The 21,280-nt window shown below is 40.3% G+C and overlaps 1 protein-coding gene and 1 long non-coding RNA gene across 3 annotated transcripts in view; one reads left to right on the top strand and one right to left on the bottom strand.

Moving 5' to 3' along the window:
• Positions 1 to 21,280, bottom strand: part of DDC (dopa decarboxylase) — a 107,736-nt gene that overhangs the window by 54,908 nt on the left and 31,548 nt on the right. For both annotated transcript variants that reach the window (XM_055294442.1, XM_055294443.2), the window contains 2 exons: positions 14,198 to 14,332; positions 13,128 to 13,271 (listed from right to left, as the gene is read on the bottom strand). In XM_055294442.1, coding sequence (XP_055150417.1) covers positions 13,128 to 13,271; positions 14,198 to 14,332 — 279 coding nt within the window. The remainder of the gene's footprint in view (positions 1 to 13,127; positions 13,272 to 14,197; positions 14,333 to 21,280) is intronic.
• On the top strand, positions 16,566 to 18,149 carry LOC134731433 (uncharacterized). The gene is made up of 2 exons (XR_010113698.1): positions 16,566 to 16,930; positions 17,876 to 18,149. It is a non-coding gene; the product is annotated as an uncharacterized lncRNA (long non-coding RNA).

The following is a 21,280-nucleotide window of genomic DNA, read 5'->3' as shown; positions in this document are numbered from 1 at the left end:
TGCACAGGGGTAGCTAGTCTTATATCATACAAAACAAACTTTAAAGCAACAGCAGTTGTAAGAGACAAAGAGAGACATTATATAATGGTAAAAGGCATTGTCCAACAGGAAAATATTGTAATCCTACATATATATGCACCTAATACTGGAGTTCCCAAATTTATTAAGCAATTACTACTAGACCTAAGAAATGAGATAGACAGCAACACAGTAATAGTGGGAGACTTTAATACTCCACTGACAGCACTAGAGAGGTCATCAAGACAGAAAGTCAACAAAGAAACAATGGATTTAAACTATACCCTGAACAAATGGACTTAACAGGTATATACAGAATATTTCATCCAACAACCACAGAATACACATTCCGTTCAACAGCGCATAGAACTTTCTCCAAGATAGACCTTATAATAGGCCATAAAACAAACATCAATAAATTTAAGAAAATTGGGCCGGGCGCGGTGGCTCACGCCTGTAATCCCAGCACTTTGGGAGGCTGAGGTGGGCGGATCACAAGGTCAGGAGATCGAGACCATCCTGGCTAACACGGTGAAACCCCATCTCTACTAAAAATACAAAAAATTAGCCAGGCGTGGTGGCGGGCGCCTGTAGTCCCAGCTATGCGGGAGGCTGAGGCAGGAGAATGGCGTGAACCCCGGGGGGTGGAGCTTGCAGTGAACCGAGATCGCGCCACTGCACTCCAGCCTGGGTCAAAAAGCGAGACTCTGTCTCAAAAAAAATAAAAATAAAAATAAATTTAAGAAAATTGAAATTATATCAGGCACTCTCTCAGACCACAGTGGAATAAAACTGGAAATCATCTCCAAAAGGAACTTTCAAAACCATGCAAATACATGGAAATTAAATAAACTGCTCCTGAATGAGCACTGGCTCAAAAACGAAATCAAGATGGAAATTTAAAAATTCTTCAAACAGAACAACAGTAACAACACAACCTACCAAAACCTCTGGGATACAGCAAAGGAGATGCTAAGAGGAAAATTTATAGCCCTAAATGCCTCATTGAAAAGACTGAAAGAGCACAAACTGCCATTCTAAGGACACAGCTCGAGGAACTAGAGAAACAAGAAAAAAATCAAACCCAAACTCAGCAGAAGAAAGGAAATAACCAAGATCAGAGCAGAACTAAATGAAACTGAAACGAAAAAAAATAAAAGATAAATGAAACAAAAAGCTGATTTCTTTGAAAAGTTAAATAAAACTGATAGACCATTAGCAAGATTAACCAAGAAAAGAAGACAGAGAATCCAAATAACCTCACTAAGAAATGAAACAGGAGATATTACAAGTGACACCACTGAAATACAAAAGATCATTCAAGGCCACTATAAGCACATTTATGCACATAAACTAGAAAACCCTTAAGACATGGAGAAATTCCTGGAAAAATACAACCCTCCTAGCTTAAATCAGGAAGAATTAGATACCCCCAACAGACCAATAACAAGCAGTGAGATTGAAGTGGTAATTTAAAAATTACCAACAAAAAAAGTCCAAGATGAGACAGATTCACAGCAGAATTCTACCAGACATTCAAAGAATTGGTACCAATCCTTTTGACACTATTACAGAAGATAAAGAAAGAACCCTCCCTAATTCATTCTATGAAGCCAGCATCACCCTAACACCAAAACCAGGAAAGGACATAACCAAACAAGAAAACTACAGACAGATATCCTTGATGAACATAAATGCTAAAATCCTTAACAAAATAATAGCTAACCAAATCCAGCAACATATCATAAAGATAATCCACCATGATCAAGTGGGTTTCATACCAGGGATGCAGGGATGGTTTAACATACACAAGTAAATAAATGTGATACACCACAGAAAGAGAATTAAAAACAAAAATCACATGATCATCTGAATAGATGCAGATGCAGAAAAAGCATCTGACAAAACCCAGTATTCCTTTATGGTTAAAACTTTTAGCAAAATTGGCATAAAGGGACATATCTTAATGTGATAAAAGCCATCTACAACAAACCCACAGCCAACATAATACTGAATGGGGAAACGTTGAAAGCATTCCCTCTGAGAACTGGAACATGACAAGGTTACCCACTCTCACCACTTCTCTACAGCATAGTACTGGAAATCCTAGCCAGAGCAATCAGACAAGAGAAAGAAATAAAGGGCATCCAAATCAGTAAAGAGGAAGTCAGACTGTCACTGTTTGCTGCCAATATGATCGCTTACCTTGAAAATCCTAAAGACTCCTCCAGAAAGCTCCTAAAACTGATAAAAGAATTCAGCAAAGTTTCTGGATACAAGATTAGTGTACACAGATTAGTAGCTCTTCTATACACCAACAGCAACTAAACCAAGAATCAAATAAAGAACCCTTTTATAATAGCTGCAAAAAAAAAGAAAAAAAGAAAAACTTAGGAATACACGTAACCAAGGAGTTAAAGACCTCTACCAGGAGAACTTCAAAACATTGCTGCAAGAAATCATAGACGGGGCCAGGTGTGGTGGCTCACGCTTGTAATCCCAGCACTTTGGGAGGCTGAGACGGGCGGATCACAAGTTCAGGAGATCAAGAACATCCTGGCTAACATGGTGAAACCCTGTCTCTACTAAAAAATACAAAAAAATTAGCCGGGCGTGGTGGCAGGCGCCTGTAGTCCCAGCTACTCGGCAGGCTGAGGCAGGAGAATGGCATGAACCTGGAAAGGTGGAGGTTTCAGTGAGCCAAGATCACACCACTGCACTCCACCCTGGGCGACAGAGTGTGACTCCATCTAGAAAAAAAAAAAAAAGAAATCATAGATGACACAAACAAATGGAAACACATTCCATGCTCATTAATGGGTAGAATCAATATTGTGAAAAAGACCATACTGCCAAAAGCAATCTACAAATGCAATGCAATCCCCATCAAAATACCACCATCATTCTTCACAGAATTAGGAAAAAAAATTCTAAAATTCATATGAAACCAAAAAAGAGCCAGCATAGTCAAAGCAAGACCAAGCAAAAAGAACAAATCTGGAGGCATCATACTACCTGATTGCAAACTATACTATAAGGCCATAGTCACCAGAACAGCATGGTACCGGTATAAAAATAGGCACATAGACCAATGGAACAGAATAGAGAACCTAGAAATAAATCCAAATACTTACAGCCAACTGATCTTCAACAAAGCAAACAAAAACATAAAGTGGGGGAAAGGACACCCTTTTCAACTAATGTTGCTGGGATAATTGGCTAGCCACATGTAGGAGAATGAAACCAGATCCCCATTTCTCACCTTATACAAAAATCAACTCAAGATGGATTAAGGACTTAAACCTAAGACCTGAGACTATAAAAATTGTAGAAGATAACATTGGAAAAACCCTTGTAGACATTGGCTTAGGCAAGGATTTCATGACCAAGAACCCAAAAGCATATGCGATAAAAACAAAGATAAATGGCTGGGACCTAATTAAACTAAAGAGCATTTGCATGGCAAAAGGAATGGTCAGCAGAGTAAACAGACAACCCACAGAGTGGGAGGAAATCTTCACAATCTATACATCTGACAAAGGACTAATATCTAGAATCTACAACGAACTCAAACAAATCAGTAACACGAAAACAAACAATCCCACCAAAAAGTGGGCTAAGGACATGAATAGACAATTCTCAGAAGAAGATACACAAATGGCCAACAAACATATAAAAAAATGCTCAACATCACTAATAATCAGGGAAATGCAAATCAAAACAACAATGCAATACCACCTTACTCCTGCAAGAATAGCCATAATCAAAAAATCAAAAGCAGTAGATGTTGGCATGGATGTGGTGATCTAGGAACACTTCTACACTGCTGGTAGGAATGTAAACTAGTATAGCCACTATGGAAATCTGTGTGGAGATTCCTAAAAGAACTAAAAGTAGAACTACCATTTGATCCAGCAATCCCACTACTGGGTATCTACCCAGAAGAAAATAAGTTATTATTAGAAACAGATACTTGCACATGCATGTTTATAGCAGCACAATTCACAATTGCAAAATCATGGAACCAACCAAATGCCCATCAATCAACGAATAAATAAAGAAACGGTGGTATATATACATACAATGGAATACTACTCAGCCATAAAAAGGAATGAATTAACAACATTTGCAGTGACCTGGATAAGACTGGACACATTCTAAGTGAAGTAGCTCAGGAATGGAAAACCAAACATTGTAGGTTCTCATTGATATGTGGGAGCTAAGCTATGAAGATGCAAAGGCATGAGAATGATACAATGGACTTTGGGGACTTGGGGGGAAGAGTGGGAGCGGGGATGAGGAATAAAAGACTACAAATATGCTGCAGTGTATACTGCTCAGGTTATGGGTGCACCAAAATCTCACAAATCACCACTAAAGGAATTTACTCATGTAACCAAATACCACCTGTACGCTAATAACTTATGGGGGAAAAAAGCTTACACCTAAGGCCAATTTTCAGCACAGAGGTAGCCTACAGCAATCAAAACCAAAACAAACAAACAAACAAAAACCAGTAAATCCTGAAGATGGGCCAGAATCTACTTTTCACAGTTACTATATTATTAGTGATAGAACTCTAAGGAGAAACAGATAAACTCACTCTTATAGTTGGAGACTTTGTCACCCCTTTGTCAGAAATGGACAGATCCGGCCGGGCGCGGTGGCTCACGCCTGTAATCCCAGCACTTTGGGAGGCCGAGATGGGCGGATCACAAGGTCAGGAGATCGAGACCATCCTGGCTAACACGGTGAAACCTCGTCTCTACCAAAAATACAAAAAAAAAAATTAGCCGGGCATGGTGGCGACTGCCTGTAGTCCCAGCTACTCGGGAGGCTGAGACAGGAGAATGGTGTGAACCCGGGAGGCAGAGCTTGCAGCGAGCCAAGGTCACGCCACTGCACTCCAGCCTGGGTGACAGAGCAAGACTCTGTCTCAGAAAAAAAAAAAAAAAAAAAAAAAAAAAAAAAAAGAAATGGACAGATCCAGCAGTCAGAAAATAGGTAAGGATACAATTGAATGGAAAAGTACCATCAATCAACTGGATCAAATCAATATTTGTAAAATATTTCATCCAATGACAGCAAAATATATATTCTTTTTCACGCTCACAATCAACATTCACCAAGATATACCACATTCCAAGCCATAAAATACATCTCAACAAATTTAAAATAATGGACATTATACAAAGTATGCTCTCAGACTGGATTGGAACTAAGTTAAAAATCAATAATAAAAAGATAGCTGGAAGACCCGAAAACTCTTAGAGATCAAACAACACATTTTAAGGTCAAAGGAGAAGTCTCAAGAAAAATTTAAAAGTACTTCGACTTCAATGAAAATGACAATAAAACTCATCAAAATTTGTGAGATGCAGTGAAACAGTACTTAAAGGGAAATTTACAGAATTGAATGCATACCTTAGAAAAGAAGGGAAATCTAAAATCTATAAACCAAGCTTCCATCTTAAGAACCTAGAAAAAAGGCAATTTAAATGCACTGTGGCCAGGTGCAGTGGCTCATGCCTGTAATCCCAGCACTTTGGGAGGCCAAGGCAGGTGGATCACCTGAGGTCAGGAGTTCAAGGCCAGCCTGACCAACATGGTGAAATCCCATCTCTACTAAAAATACAAAAATTAGCTGGGTATGGTGATGCATGCCTGTAGTCCCAGACACTCAAGAGACTGAGGCAGGAGAATTGCTTGAACCTGGGAGGTGGAGGTTGTGCCACTGCATTCCAGCCTAGAGAACAGAGCAAGATTCTGTCTCAGAAACTAAATAAATAAATAAATAAATGCAATGTAAGCAGAAGAAAAGAAAAGAAATAATAAGAATTAGAGCAGAAATCAATGAAATTGGAAATGGGAAATAAAGAAAAAAAGCTGACTCTTTGAAATGATAAATAAATTTTAAAACATTTATACAGGTTAAGAAAAAAGACGCACATTGCTAATATCAGAAAGGAAAGTAAAGCCATCATTACTGATCCTATGGACATTGAAAAGATAATAAAGAAACATAATGGATTCCAGGGCCACAAATTCAAAAACCTAAATAAAATGGACCAATTTTTTGAAGGATACAATTTGCCAAAACTCAGACAAAGAGAAATAGATAACCTCAATAGTGCTACATCTATTTTAAAATTAGATCAATAATTAAAAATCTTCTAAAACAAAGAAACCATGCCCAATTGAATTCACTGCTGAGTTCTACCAAACATTTAAGGAAATAATGATTACTTACAGAAAATAGAAGCAAAAGGAATACTTTCTGACTCATTCTGTGAGACAAGTATTACAAAGACATTGCAAGAAGGAAAACTATAGACCAATATCTCTCATAAATATAGACGCAAAAATTCTCAACAAAATATTAGCAAATTGAATCCAACAATGTAAAAAAAAATTATATATCACAACCAAGTGAGATCTATTCCAGGATGGAAGGCTGATTCAACATATGAAAATAAATTAATATAATCTATCATTTCAACAGGCTAAAGGACAAGAATCTCATGACTATGTAAATAGATACAGAAAAGTGTTTGACAAAATTCAACACTTGTTCATGATAAAAACTCCTAGCAAACTAGGATTCGAGCAGAACATCCTCAACTTGATGAATGACATCTACTCTTAACATCATACTTGATGAATGAAAAACCTACTCTTAACATCATACTTGATGATCAAAAACTAGATGTTTTTCTACTAAGATCAGGAATGAGGCAAGGATGTCTGCCTTACCACTCCTATCAACATTGTACTGAGAGTTTCAGCTAATGCAATAAGACAAGAAGAGGAAATGAGAGATACACAGATTGGAAGGAAAGAAAGAAAAGCATCTTTGCAGATGACATGGTTATCTATGCAGAAATCCCAAAGAATAAACCAAAACAAAACTCTCCCAGAACTAAGTAAGCAATTATGGCAAGCTGTAGGATAAAATGATAATATTAGACAAAAGTTAATTGTTTTCTTATCATCCAGCAATTAAAAAAATGAAATTTGAAAATAAAATAAAAACGATTCGCATTAGCACCAAAAAATTTCAAAAAAAAGAATGAGCTTTATATGAGGAAAACTACAAAACTCTAATGAAGAAAATTTTTTAAAAGATCAAAATAAATGTAGACATATTTCACAAACATGGATAGGAAGTCTCGATATCATCAAGATGTCAGTTATTTCAACAAAATGTGTAAATTCAATGCAATCCCATATAAAGTCCCAGAAAGTTATTTCGTGCATTTTGCTAAACTGATTTAATGCTTATATGAAGAGGCAAAGGACCCAGAATGGTCAACATAACATTAAACAACAGTGTTGGAGATCTGACATGATACTACCCAAATTCAAGACTTAGTAGAAAGCTATAAATCAAGACAATATGGTATTGGCAAAGGAAGAGACAAATAAATGAGTTAAACAGAAATAGATCCACACAAATGAAGTCAATTGATCTTTGACAAAGGAACAAAAGCAATTCAACGGAGGAAGTGTAGTATTCAATAAATGGTGCTGGAACAACTGGACATCTGTATTAGTCCATTCTCACATTGCTATAAAGAACTTCCTGAGACTGGGTAATTTATAAAGAAAGGATGTTTATTGTTCCTTTATAAAGAAAGGAACTATTGGTTCATAGTTTCACTGGCTATACAAGAAGCATGGCTGGGGGGGCCTCAGGAAACTTACAATCATGGCAGAAGGTGAAGGGGAAGCAAGCACATCTTCATATGGCCAGCAAGAGAGAGCAAAGGGAGAGGTGCTACACACCGTTTAAACAGCCAGATCTCATGAGAATTCACTCACTGTCATGAGAACAGCAAGGGGGAAATCCATCCCCATGATCCAATCACCTTCCACCAGGTCCCTCCCCTAACATTGAGGATTACAATTCCACATGGATTTGGGTTGGGACACGGAGCCAAACCATATCAACATCTACATGCAAAAAATGAATCTAGACATAGACTTTACACCTTTCACAAAAATTAACTGAAAATAGGTCATAGACCTAGATCTATTTTAATGTTTTAAAGTGCAAAACTATAAATTTCTGAGAAGGTAATGTAGGAGAAAACCTAGATGACCTTAGGATTGATGATGAATTTTTGGAGACCACACCAAAAACATGATCCATGAAAGAAGAAATTGATAATCTGGACTTCGTTGTAATTAAAACTTCTGCTCTGCAAAAGACATTGTTTAAAGGATGAAATGACAAGCTAAAGACTGGTAGAAAACATTTGCAAAACATATATCTTGATAAAGGATTGCTACCCAAAATACACAAAGAACTCTTAAAACTCAATAATAATGAAACAATCCAATTAAAAAGTGGGCAAAAGACCTGAACAGACATCTTACCAAAGAAGATGTTCATGTAGCAAATAAGCACATGAAATAATGCTCAGCATCATATGTTATTAGAGAATTTTCAAGTAAAATAACAATAAGATACCACTACACATCTATTAGAACGGATAAAATAAAAAACACTGAAAAAATTAACAGCTGACAAAGATATTGAAAAACCGACACTAACATTCATTGTTTGTGGGAATGCAAAATGGTACAGTCTCTTTGAAACACAGCTCAGCCTTTTCTTATAAAACTAAACACACTCTTACCATATGATCCAGCAATTGTGATCCTTGGTATTTACCCAAATGAGTTGAAAACTTATGTACACACAAAAATCTGCACACAATGCTTATAGCACTTCATTAATAATTGTCAAAACTTGGAAGCAAACAAGATGTCCTTCAATAGATAAATGCATAAGTGAATTGTGGCATGTTCATATCAGAAAACAGCATTCAACAATAAAAAGAAATAAACTAGTACAAAAAGACAGGGAGGAAACTTAAATACACGTTAGTGAAATAAGTCAATCTGAAAAGGCTACATATTGTATGATTCCATCTGTATGACATTCTAAAAAAGAACAAATGATGGAGACAGCCAAAAAGATTAGTGGCTGCCAGTGGTTCAAGTGGAGGGAGAGAGGGATAAATAGTTGGAGCACAGGGGATTTTTATGGCAGTGAAACTATTCTGTATAACACGGAAATGGTAGATACATGTCATACACTTGTTAAAACACATAGAAAATTCAATAGAAATAGTGATCCCTAAGGTAAATTACGGATGTTAGGTATTGGTGAATCAATTTTAATAAATGTATCACACTACTGCAGGATGCTAATAATGGGGGAAAATGAAGGTTGGGATATAAGAAGGTATATGTTCTTCCTGCTTATTTTTCCGTAAGCCTAAAACAACTCTAACACAATTAAGCTTATTCATTTAAAAAATCAATCCATCATCCAATTAGAAAATGGGCAAAAGACATAAAGACACATGTCATTGAGGAGGACATATAGGTAGTGAATAAGCACATGAAAAGATGTTCATTAGTTATCAGGGAACTGCAAATTAGGACCATGATAACATATTAATGCATATCTATCAAAATGGATAAAATAAAAAATAGTGACAATACCAAATGCTGGTGAGGATGTAAAGAGCCTGATTTTCTCAAGCACTGACAATGGAAATGTAAAATAATACAGTCACTCTGGAAAATACCTTATCAGTTTCTTTTTTTAAAAAATTAAATGTAACAACTACCATAGGACCCTTAATTGCACTCTTAGGCATTTATCCCAGAGAAATGAAAACATATGTCCACCCAAATACCTATACATTAATGTTCCTGGGTGCATTGTTTGTAATAGCCAAAATATGGAAACAACTACAATGCCCCTCAACAGGTGAATGGGTAAACAAACTGTAGTATAGATAATATGGTACCAATAATATGGTTGTTGCGGTGCAGCAATGAAAAGGAACAAACTATTGATACATGCAACAACTTGGATGGATCTCAAGGCCATCATGCTGAGTGAGAAAAGCTGATCTTGAAATGTCACATATTGTATAATTCCATTTATATAACATTCTCAAAATGACAAGAGTGTAAAGGTAGAAAACATATCAGTGATTGCCAAGGGTTGATGATGGTAGGAGATCAGGAGGGTGAGAGTGACTATCAGGGAGTAGAAGAGGCAGACCTTTGTGGTGCTAGAGGATTTCAGTATTCTCATTGGCATGGTGGCTGCATGAATCAACACTTGTGATAAATGACATCGACCTATACACACACAATGAACCAGTGTCAGTCTCCTGTCTTTGATATGGTACTATAGTTATAAAAGTTGGAACAATTAGGGGAAATTGGGTGAAGGGTTAGTACGCAGAATTTCAGTGTGCTAACTTTGTAATTTTCTATGAATCTACGATTATTTCAAAATAAAATGTTGGCCAGGCACGGTGGCTCACGCCTGTAATCCCAGCACTTTGGGAGGCCGAGGCAGGCAGATCACCTGCAGTCAGGAGTTTGAGACCAGCTTGGCCAACATGATGAGACTCTGTATCCACTAGAAATACAAAAATTAGCCAGGCATGGTGGTACACACCTGTAATCCCAGCTACTCGGGAGGCTGAGGTAGGAGACTCACTTTGAACCTGGGAGGCAGATGTTGCAGTGAGCCAAGATTGCATCACTGCACTCCAGCCCGGGTGATAGAGTCAGACTCTGTCTCAAAAAAAATAAAATAAAATAAGTTAAAATTTTTTAATGTTTAGAATTATGAACATGACATACTTATCAGCTAGGCATAGCTGAAGAAATTAGTTGGTAAATTGTAAATAAGTTGACTGAAGCATGGAGATTAAAAAAAAAAAGAATGTGAGACATGTAAAAGGGCATAAGAGATGTATGGCAGTCTGCAGAAAGATTTAACCTATATGTAATCAGAGTCCCAGAATGGGAGGAGAGAGGAAATGAAGAGAGGCAAACTTTGGGAAGACAATAGGTTAGAATTTTCCAAAACTGAGGAGAGACATCAAATTACAGATTCAGGAAGTTCTGTGAAATCCAAGAAGAGTAAATACAAAGAAAATTATCCTTGTATCACAGTAAAACAAAGACAAAAAGCAAGCAGCACCCCCATTGGCGGCACAGGAGGAAATGTCATATTTTTACATGTTCTTCATCATCACAACATTAAAATTACAACTGACATCTCAACAGAAATCATGGAAGAAAGAATTCAATGGACTTATACAAAGTACCAAAAATAAAACTAGCTACAAAACACTCTAGAATTCTATACCCAGAAAAAATATCTTCCAAAAGTGAAGGCACAGTAAAGACACTTTCAGAATAACAAAACTGAGATAATTCATTGTATCAAATTCACACTAAAAATTTCTAAAGAGAATTCTACAGACTAAAAGAAAAGATGCCAAATGGAAATAAGAAAATGCAGAGATAAGAAAATGGAATAATATGAAATAATTAATCCAAGAAGAGGCAAGAACATAGAGAAAAGCAATCATATAATAGTTGGGCCAAATAAAAAACAAATAGTAAGACAGTAGATAACATTTAAATGTATCAATAACTACCTTGAGTGTAAATGAACAAAATAAATATCAATCATCACACTGGATTTTAAAATAGCAACAATCAATGCTGCTTTCACAGGATACATCTTAAATATAAATGAATAGGGAGGTTGAAAGTAGAATGGAAAATGTCTATATCATGCAAACATTAGCCAATAGAAAACATATGTAATTATAGCAATGTCAGACAAAGTAGGCTGCAGGACAAAATGCATTACTAGAGATATAACGGGCATTTCCTAGTGATAAACGATCATTCACCAGGGAGATATGACAATTCTAAATGTGTATGCACCAAATTAATATGCTTCAAAATATGTACACAATTTAACAGATATAAAAGTGGAAATAGACATATCTACACTCATAGTGTGAGATTGTAACATACCTCTCTCAGCAACTAATTTGCATTTCTTTGGTTATTAGAGGATCAGAATCGGCTTTGGGTTCTTCTTAGTTTTTTGTGATTATATATGAAACTGACTTCGTATATTTCACATGTTTTCCCACTGGAATGTTGCCTTTTTGCTTATTGATATGTAAGCCTTCTTTTTAAGATTTACTTTACGACATATGCTATAAGTGGTTCTTGCCAGCATTTGTCTTTTTATTTCATGAGTTTTGAAATTTTTGTAAAATACAATCTTCTCAACATTTTAAGTCATGTTTCCTGCATTGTTTTCATTCCTGAAACCTAAAAGAGTGTGTTTTGATAGATTTATTTTTCCCCAAACAGAGTATTCTGAGTCTTAATATTGACACTATAGGTTCAAAGAAATTCACCTTATTTAAATAGAATCTATTCAAATTGTACTGAAATTGTTTGTGGGAATTTTAAGGGAGATCTTTCTTTCTACCTGAATGATCTTTCTTCCAAATCTTTATTTATTTAACAAATATTTATTGAGCTTCTGTTCGGTGCCAGGCACTGTTTCAGGAGCTAGGGATAAGGCAGGGATTCAAATGGACCTTCCCTCCCCGCACATTCTGTTGGGAAGAAGGAAGCAGTAAACACATATAGGAACAAACCTGCATGGCCTGTGGAGATGAACGCAACGGAGAAAGATAAGACATTTGGGATAAGACGGCAGGTACACCTTGATCCACTGGCAGACTCTTTTTGCATCCTTCAAAATGTCTTGGCTGTCACCTTGCTCTGTGTGCTAACTTTGAGCCATGTCAGTCCTTCCACATTACACTGATTTGCTTATGCTCCCGACTCTTCTATGACCTCCCCAGATTAGGATAAAATTTTACATAAAAATCATATCCGCCATGACTTCCCCAGTCACACGTTAGCTATTCATGGGAAGTAACTTGGGAAGTAACTTGGATTGACAAAAAAAAAAAAAAAAAAAAATGGAGGTAAAAAGCGTTTCTCAAAGATTAATTCTGTTTTTTGAGACAGAGTCTTGCTCCGTCACCCAGGCTGGAGTGCAGTGGCGCGATCTCGGCTCTCTGCAACCTCCGCCTCCCGGGTTCACGCCATTCTCCTGCCTCAGCTTCCCGAGTAGCTGGGATTACAAGCATGCGCCGCCATGCCCGGCTAATTTTTTTTTTGTATTTTTAGTAGAGACGGGTTTCACCTTATTGGCCAGGAGCCACAAGTGCTGCGGAACTTACAAAGAACGGAATCAGGCCAGCCGCTTTGTCTCTCTCCAGGGCTTCCTGCAGGGCAGACGCACGCATGGCGAAGTTGCCATCTGAGGGGATGGCTTTTAATTTCACTCCACCAATTAACCCAGCTCTTTCCACTGAGGAATGTGCCTGGAAAGAAGACAACAGAGTTGGATTTGTACAGGTGTGTGCATGCAGTTATTACCAGGCCCTGGATCCGCAGAAAGCAGCCAACATTGCAAACACAAGGTCCCTCTTACGGCATAGGAGGCAGAACTGCTCTTGACTGCTCCCTCTCCCCTGCACCTTCATGAGACCCCTTTTTTCCTGGAGTTGTTTCTGTTCCTGTGGAATCTTGTTTTTAAGTTTAAAGTATCAGGCACTAACAAGGGTAAAGTGCTGGGTCAATATTCATGAAGTTTTTCATGTGTTTGACTTCAAGAACGAGCGGTGAGACCCTGGAAAGTAGATCCCAGAGGTGGACTTAAAAATCCTAAGCTCAAATCTGTGCCCTGCCCCTGACTGTGGAGTCTTGGGGAGCCTGGTAGCCAAGCTCAGTAAACAGTGCCTGGAGGAAAGAAACCAGCCAGGAGGTATCACCACTGTGGCAGATCGATCCTGTCTCAGAGATTCTCAGGAAAGGCAATTCTCATGAAAGCTGGCCACCTTTTGCCCTGCAGCCACTGTCTCATGCTTGACCCTACCCAGGGGCCTGAGATCACAGAACAACAAAGCTGCAGTTAGGGCCCAGGACTTTGATCCCCATATCTAGTTTCTCTGCAATGGTGCTGGGAAGGCCAGATAATCACAACATAAGTCCGCGCTGGTAGAAAAGGTGACAGAGCCAGTCGCGGTGATGTCTCCACACATTTATTTCCTTCTTAACTTGATCTATCCAGTTCCCACCCAAGAAACCACCCCTTCCCTTAGTTCAGGTCTCTATTTAGTGATACCTGAGGAACTGTTCTTAGATTTGAAAGGATGCTGTTTGGTTTGGTTTGGTTTGGTTTGAATTTGACATAAAACCAAACATTCAGGTCTTGAAGTCTTGGCTGATACCCCCACAATACACTCACCTGATCGGATGAGTAAGCCACCAGCTTCTCCATGATAGCGGCCTGTGTGAGCTCTGGGGACGCTGCCTGCAGCCGATGGATCACTTTGGTCCGAGCGGCCAGCAGGGCCACCAGGGTGGCTTCGCTGGCACTTCCCTAAATTCAAGAGAAGGTCCAAATGAAATCCAAAACATAGCGAAGGCATTGGTACCTACACTATTGGAAGACATATTGTTTTGTGTCCACAGTTTTCTTAAAATATGAGTCTGAAATGGCAAAATTCACTCTCCTTTGCTTAGGAGAAAACTAATATTTTTGACACCTGAGACCACCACTTCAGCTGTTAGTATGAGTTTGCCATTGGTGGGTGTATTTTGTGTAACAGCAGCAGCTAACATTTCTGACCACTTCCCTGTGCCAGGTAGTGTGAGAGCTTCTCCTCATGGACTGCCCCCAGCCTGGCCTAGGAGGACTGCTCCTGTCTCTATCAGAGGAGAACCGCCCAGGGCACCAGCATGCAAGCCTGACTCTGCGTTCATATTCACTCCGACAGAGCGATTTGCATTTGTTTATAAAATAGGGGTGCATTTTCCTTGAGACTAAGAGATGCCTTAAAGGGTTTCTTTTGATCCCTAATGACATGGGCTGAATTGTGTCCCCCCAAATTCATGCGTTGAAGCCCTAACCCCCAGGACCTCAGTTGTGACCATATTTGGAGATAGGCTGTTTAGAGAGATAATTAAAAGAAAACAAGGTCACATGGGTGGGCTCTAATCCAATCTGACATGTTTCTTATAACAAGAGGAAATTTGCCTATAATCCCAGCACTTTGGGAGGCAGAGGAGAGTAGATCACTAGAGCCCAGGAGTTCGAGACCAGCCTGGGCAGCATACTGAAACCCTGTCTCTATAAAAATACAAAAATTAGCCAGGCATGGTGGCGTGCCTGGTAGTCCCAGCTACTCGAGAGGCTGAGGTGGGAGGATGACTTGAGCCTGGGAGGCGGAGGTTGCAGTGAGCCGCAATTACAACACTGCACTCCAGCCTGGGCGACAGAGTGAGACCCAGTCTCAAAAAAATAAATAAATAAAAAGAAGGGGAAATGTAGCCCCCAGACATGCGGGTGCACAGAGGGAAGACCATGTGAGGACACAGGGAGAAGGTGGCCGTCTGCAAGCCCAGGAGAGAGGCCCCAGGAGAAACAACCCTGTGGACACTCTGATTTTGGACTTGCAGCCTGCGGGACTGTGAGAAAAGAAATTATTCTTCGATCCACCCAGTCTGTGGTATTTTGTTAAGGCACCCCTGGCAAACTAATGGATTCAGTGCCTGCTATGTTATCCCATTTAAGTTGTAAAATAATCCCATTTTTGTGTTTTATCATCTTCAGGTGGGGAAACAGATGCACAGAGAGGTTCAATAACTTGCGCCAAGTCAGCAGCTAGGTAGGGCATGGTGAGGAGTGAGCCCACGCCTGCCTTCCTAGGGTGCCATGGGCCTAGAAAGGTAGGGGTGGCGAGCACCTTCCCTCTTAAGTAAGTCCTAGAAGAAACCCATCTACCGACCAGTATGAAAGGACATTAGAAAGGGCAAATAAAAGAAGGTAGATTCTTGTTGACTCTGAAAAAGTTTATAACATGATAGGTTTTTACAGAGAAATATACAATAAAATAATTAAGTAGAAATGCTAACCTCTCTTCTTAACATTCAATGCTCTCTTCATTGACCCTGATTTCTCATTTTGATTTTGCCTTGACACTACTTTTACTTATTCTTTTGAGCCAACCCACATCCTTTGGAGAGACAGTAATATTGAAAGATAAATACATTTATTCATGTTTCTGTAGCACTAATGGATGGGTTCAAATATACAGATATATGCTTCTCTTAATTCAGCGTCTGAAATGGGTACTTTATTTCCTTCAGGCTATATTTTCATGAGCAATGATTTCAGACATGGTTTTAGGCCAGGTTTACAAACCTTGGCCAGAGGAGAGAGAAGGGGAGAAAACAATATTGACTGGCAAAGCTAAATCAGCCATCCCAGGAAACCCAGACTCCCTGAGAGCAGGCACTGTACCTTACTTACAGTTCTTCTATGCACCCCATCATTCCTCACCCTGATTTCCTCCTGTACCCCTGTCTGCCCCCATGCACATTTTGTTTGTCATGTCCCACCTATTCTCATTGAAAATGTAACACAAAAACCCTAGTGGAAGGCACGGTTCCCTGTTCCCATGCTTGACAAGCAGGCGTGACTGCAGCTTCCCTGGCTAAATTCTACCCTCTGCTTGAAGCCTTGGAATGCAGGTGTTCATTCTCTGAATATTCTAATGAAATGAGTCACCATGAATCACCATGAATCACCTGAATCACCATGGCAACTCATTATGGCTTTTCTTTGGGGGGAGATGCGGGAGCTTAGTTCATGTTCTAAGAGAAAATTCCCCTTCTTAAGTCAACAAAATGATATTTTAAAAGCCTGAAGGAACAAATCGTCAGTAGCACATCTAGAACCACACCGCCCCGATGCCACCAGCTTGGCCTGGTGGCCTCAAGCAAGATGTCAGGTGGAGCTCTCTGCACTTTGCTGGCAGCAGATCTTCACGGAGAGAAGCACGGGGAGGGTGACACGTGGTACAGAGCAGGAATGATGGCTCTGCGCGATAGCAGCAGACAAAGGTTGCCATGGCAAGCCTGCTCGGGAGGTAGGAGGGGATGCTGGTGAGGTCTGACGCTTCCGGCTGCTGATGCCGTGAGTAGAAATGTCCTTTCATCTTCTGGTTTTTTCAAAGCAAAAAATTGGCTTTTCTTCCACAAGAGCTTTCAAACCCAATTAAGAGACCATTTTCACAGCCCACGTTTGTCCAGCCTCACAACGACAGTTTGCCATTTGACTCAGACACCCATCACTGCGCTGACGCCCACAGCTGTGATTACAGCTCTGAGGGGATCAATAACGCAGGCTGGCTCACAGGCTGTCACCAGTCTCCTGTGCTCTTTGGGGCCTCACCAATTACAGACAATCAGCCTTGTCTGCTGGGAAGGGTGAGCTTCCGGTGGCAAACACAGATCCCATTTCTTGCTTTCATCCAGAAAAAAACTGAGTGGATTGGGCTCACAGGAAGATTGTGTTAAAGCAGGGGCTGAGACATGCCAGGAATATTGCTACCCAAATGCTAAGGACTTGTATGGTCTCTCAAAAACGAGGTTGTCTTTAATGAAATGAAAATGCAGCCCATAGTAGCATGCACATCTCTGGACACCAACCCAAGCCTATGGTCAGGGATGAGCTGGTGTAACAGTCATAACTCTGGTTGTCTTTCCTACTAGCCTTGGCTTTGATTCACTTTTGCTGCTATGCACGTTCTACTAACTTTCTGGGTCTCAATATCCTCATCCATGAGAAAGATTGTCCGTAATGCAATCAATCTTCATAAATATTTTGAGGATGAAGACAATAACACAAAGCACAAGACATAGGCTAAAACATAGCCAAGCTCATAATTGCTATTCAATGAAAAGTAGCTATTATTATAATAGACACACCTTATATTATGGGGGATTGATAAGATTTTTTTGAGGAGTATATAATTAGAGGAATCATCTGCTGAAAAAAATTGCATATGAAATTGTTTTTGTTATAAGATGCAATGACCTAGAAATGCTTCAATTTTTGTTTTGTTCCATTTTGATTTAGTGGGAAGCACGAATGTTAAACATGAACACAGCCAGGAGAGTCCCAGGAGGAAGCTGATCATCTTGGAAGATTGTTGCACTTCATCCTAAAGGGTGTCCTCCCAAATATTTTTTATAAGAATGAAAAATTTGATGCAACACAAATATCTTAGGTATTATTTACATAGATTGTGATGCATCATAGAAAATCATGGAGTAATACCTTTTTCAAAGAATATTTAAATAGTGAGAAATGCTCACAATAAAATGATAAGGAAAGCACCATGTGGAAAATCCATACGTGTTGTATCATTTCAATTTTGTTTGTATACATGTATTCACATGTAGATACTGAAATAACACAGGGAATATGACAAGAAAGCTCCTGTGTCTTTTCATTTTTACCATGAATGTCCAGTATCTAGGTGGAAAGGGAACAATCTTTTTTTTTTTGAGACAGGGTCTCATTCTGTCACCCCAGTTGGAGTGCAGTGGTGTGATCTCAGCTCACCTCAACCTACACCTCCCAGGTTCAAATGATTCTCCTGCCTCAATCTCCCGAGTAGCTGGGATTACAGGCCCATGCCACCACGCCCAGCTAATTTTTCTATTTTTAGTAGAGATGGGATTTCACCATGTTGGCCAGGCTGCTCTTAAACTCCTGACCTCAAATGATCCACCCGCCTCGGCTTCCCAAAGTGTTGTACAGGCATGAGCCATCACACCAGGTCCATAATCACATAATCACGTGGAGAAAACCATGAAAAGCTTCCTAAAATACAGAAGATGACAAAAAAGGGAAATATCAAAAGAAAGAGAGAAATCATGGAAGAGGTACCCAATCTGTGGAAAATTGAAGTCCCTGAAAACGAGTGACGTGGCCCATAATAACTAACATACAGTAGAGGAGAAATCTCCGCACTGCACAGAGCTGAGTCTTGGATCAGCAGGGCTCACCAAATGCTAGGGAGGGTCAAAATGAAGGGAACAGGCTGGATGCAGTGGTTCACTGCTGGGTCTGTCCTGCAGACCCTGGCCGATGGATGAAATGAGTGCTCAGACACAGGTATGCAGTGTAAGAGCAGCTAAGCAACTGCCTGGCTCTAGTGGCCAGAGAGCAGCCCCAAGAAGCTGGAGCAGCTTGCTTTTATTGAGTGCAAGCACAATGCTGAAAACCTGGAGCAAACACAACCTGTAGATAATTAACATTTATTGTTCCCCTTTCAGGGAATGTCACGTGCAATGATGTTCCAAGGTCAGTTCCTGGATAACTTCTAACAAATAAGCTTGACCAAGATAAATTCCCCTACACTCCCTTGTACCTACTCCTTGCCCTCTGCCTCAGGGTTGTGGAACAGCTGCCTTCAGCTATTCTGCCCTGGAGCTTTGCAGAGCCTTCTGACCTTTCAGAAGGCCTGCTCCTTTTCCCTATAGTTTCTCCCACCACTCTGACCGATCTCCTACAGCTATGCATGTAATCCTAGCACTTTGGGAGGCCGAGGTGGGTGGATTACCTGAGGTCAGGAGTTTGAGACCAGCCTGGGCAAAATGGCAAAACCCTGTCTCTACTACAAATACAAAAATTATCCAGGCATGGTGGTGGGCACCTGTAATCCCAGCTTCTTGGGAAGCTGAGGCAGGAGAATCGCTTGAACCGGGAGGCAGTGGTTGCAGTGAGCCGAGATCATGCCACTGCACTCCAGCCTGGGCGACAAGAATGAGACTTCATTTAAAAACAAGACAAAATAAATTTTAAAAAAAGAGGGGAACAAGTGGAAAAGTAGACCTTGTCCCACGTATAAAACTAAAAGAAAAAGTGAGTTGGCCACCAACATCCAGGCCTCTTGTAAAGGGTTAGACCATGCATGCCCTTGCCTGGAATCAAAACCACACCCTCTGCAGGAGCACAGCTGTCCCGCTGGGTCCCTGAGTGCTGCTGCCCTCTGTCCCCTGGAGAATCAGGACTGATGTTCCAGAGGCTAGAAAGCCATCTGGCCCTCACCAAGGCAAAGTGCAGCTGACAGAGCACTGGCTGGGGACCGTGTGCAGTAGCCCCCTCCCCTCGCTGGAAGGGCACCTGTGACAGCCTATCCTTGCTGTGATCTTGGCCAAGGAGGCTTCTCCAGCTGCATACCCACTGACCAGAAGAAAATTGTGCTGGGACTGAAGCATGATTCATTTGCTGAATCATTGCTGAGTCACTGTTGCTGCTACATAGGATGGTAGAGTTCACAGCAACGTATTGAAGCTTTGCTTACAACATAGCTGACGTTTTCTTTTCTTTCTTTCTTTTTTTTTTTTTTGATGGAGTTTCCCTCTTGTCAACCAGGCTGGAGTACAATGGCGAGGTCTTGGCTCACTGCAACCTCTGCCTCCCAGGTTCAAGCAATTCTCCTCCCAAGTAGCTGAGATTATAGGTGCCCGCCATCACACCTGGATAATTTTTGTATTTTTAGTAGAGACAGGGTTTCACCATGTTGGCCAGGCTGGTCTCAGACTCCTGACCTCAGGTGATCTGCCTGCCTTGGCCTCCCAAAGTGCTGGGATTACAGGTGTGAGCCACCGTGCCTGACATTTCATTTTCATCAGCTCCCCATTTAATATCACTTATGTCTGATGGAAAAAGAGATAACCAAAGAATGTGAAGGAGGAGCACACAGAGGGATGACTCTGAGCCTGGCCACAGGGCCTGTGGGTCGTGGAGAAGGCAGTCATCAGTCCCGGCATCTGGCCTATTCAGGAATCTCGGTGTCATCTGGATGAATTAGCGTTCATATTTTTTGGCCCAGAGTCTAGGAATAGGCATTATAAGCAAGTTCCCTCCAGGACTCTGAAGCACACTGGATGTGGTAGGCAGATTAATGCACCCTCATTCCCAGAGATTCCAGGTCTTGGTCCCCAGAATCTGTGACTGTTTCCCTTCCAAGGAAAAGGTGACTTTGCTGATGTGATTAAGTTAAGAACCTTGACTTGAGAGATTATCTCAGATTGTCTGGATGGACCCAATCCAATCATATGTGTCCTTAAAAGTGGAGACCCACTTTCTTATCTTATATGTGGTCAGAAGGAGATGCGACCATGAAAGTGTGAAAGGAAAATAAATCTTGGGACCCCCAAATCACTAAGGCAAAGGGAAAAGTCAAGCTGGGAACTGCTTAGGCCAAACCTGCCTCCCATTCTATTCCTAAAAGAGATAGCTACTAAGATAAAAAGCTACATGCCTCCCTCACAAGGAATTTCCTTTTGGATGAAGGACAGACAGAACTCAGTCACCCTTCTGCCCACTGAGATAGCTGCACATCTGATGGCCTCCTTTGGAAAGGCTAATCAGAAACTCAAAAGAATGCAACCAATTGTCTCTTATCTACCTATGACCCAAAAGCCCCCTCCCTGCTTCGAATTGTCCCACCTTTCCAGACCAAACCAA

This window comes from Symphalangus syndactylus, chromosome 9 (assembly GCF_028878055.3).
Source record: "Symphalangus syndactylus isolate Jambi chromosome 9, NHGRI_mSymSyn1-v2.1_pri, whole genome shotgun sequence".
In the NCBI taxonomy this organism is placed as follows: Eukaryota; Metazoa; Chordata; class Mammalia; order Primates; family Hylobatidae; genus Symphalangus; species Symphalangus syndactylus.
The sequence above is the reverse complement of the archived record's forward strand: the minus strand, read 5'-3'. Positions and strand labels throughout refer to the sequence as shown.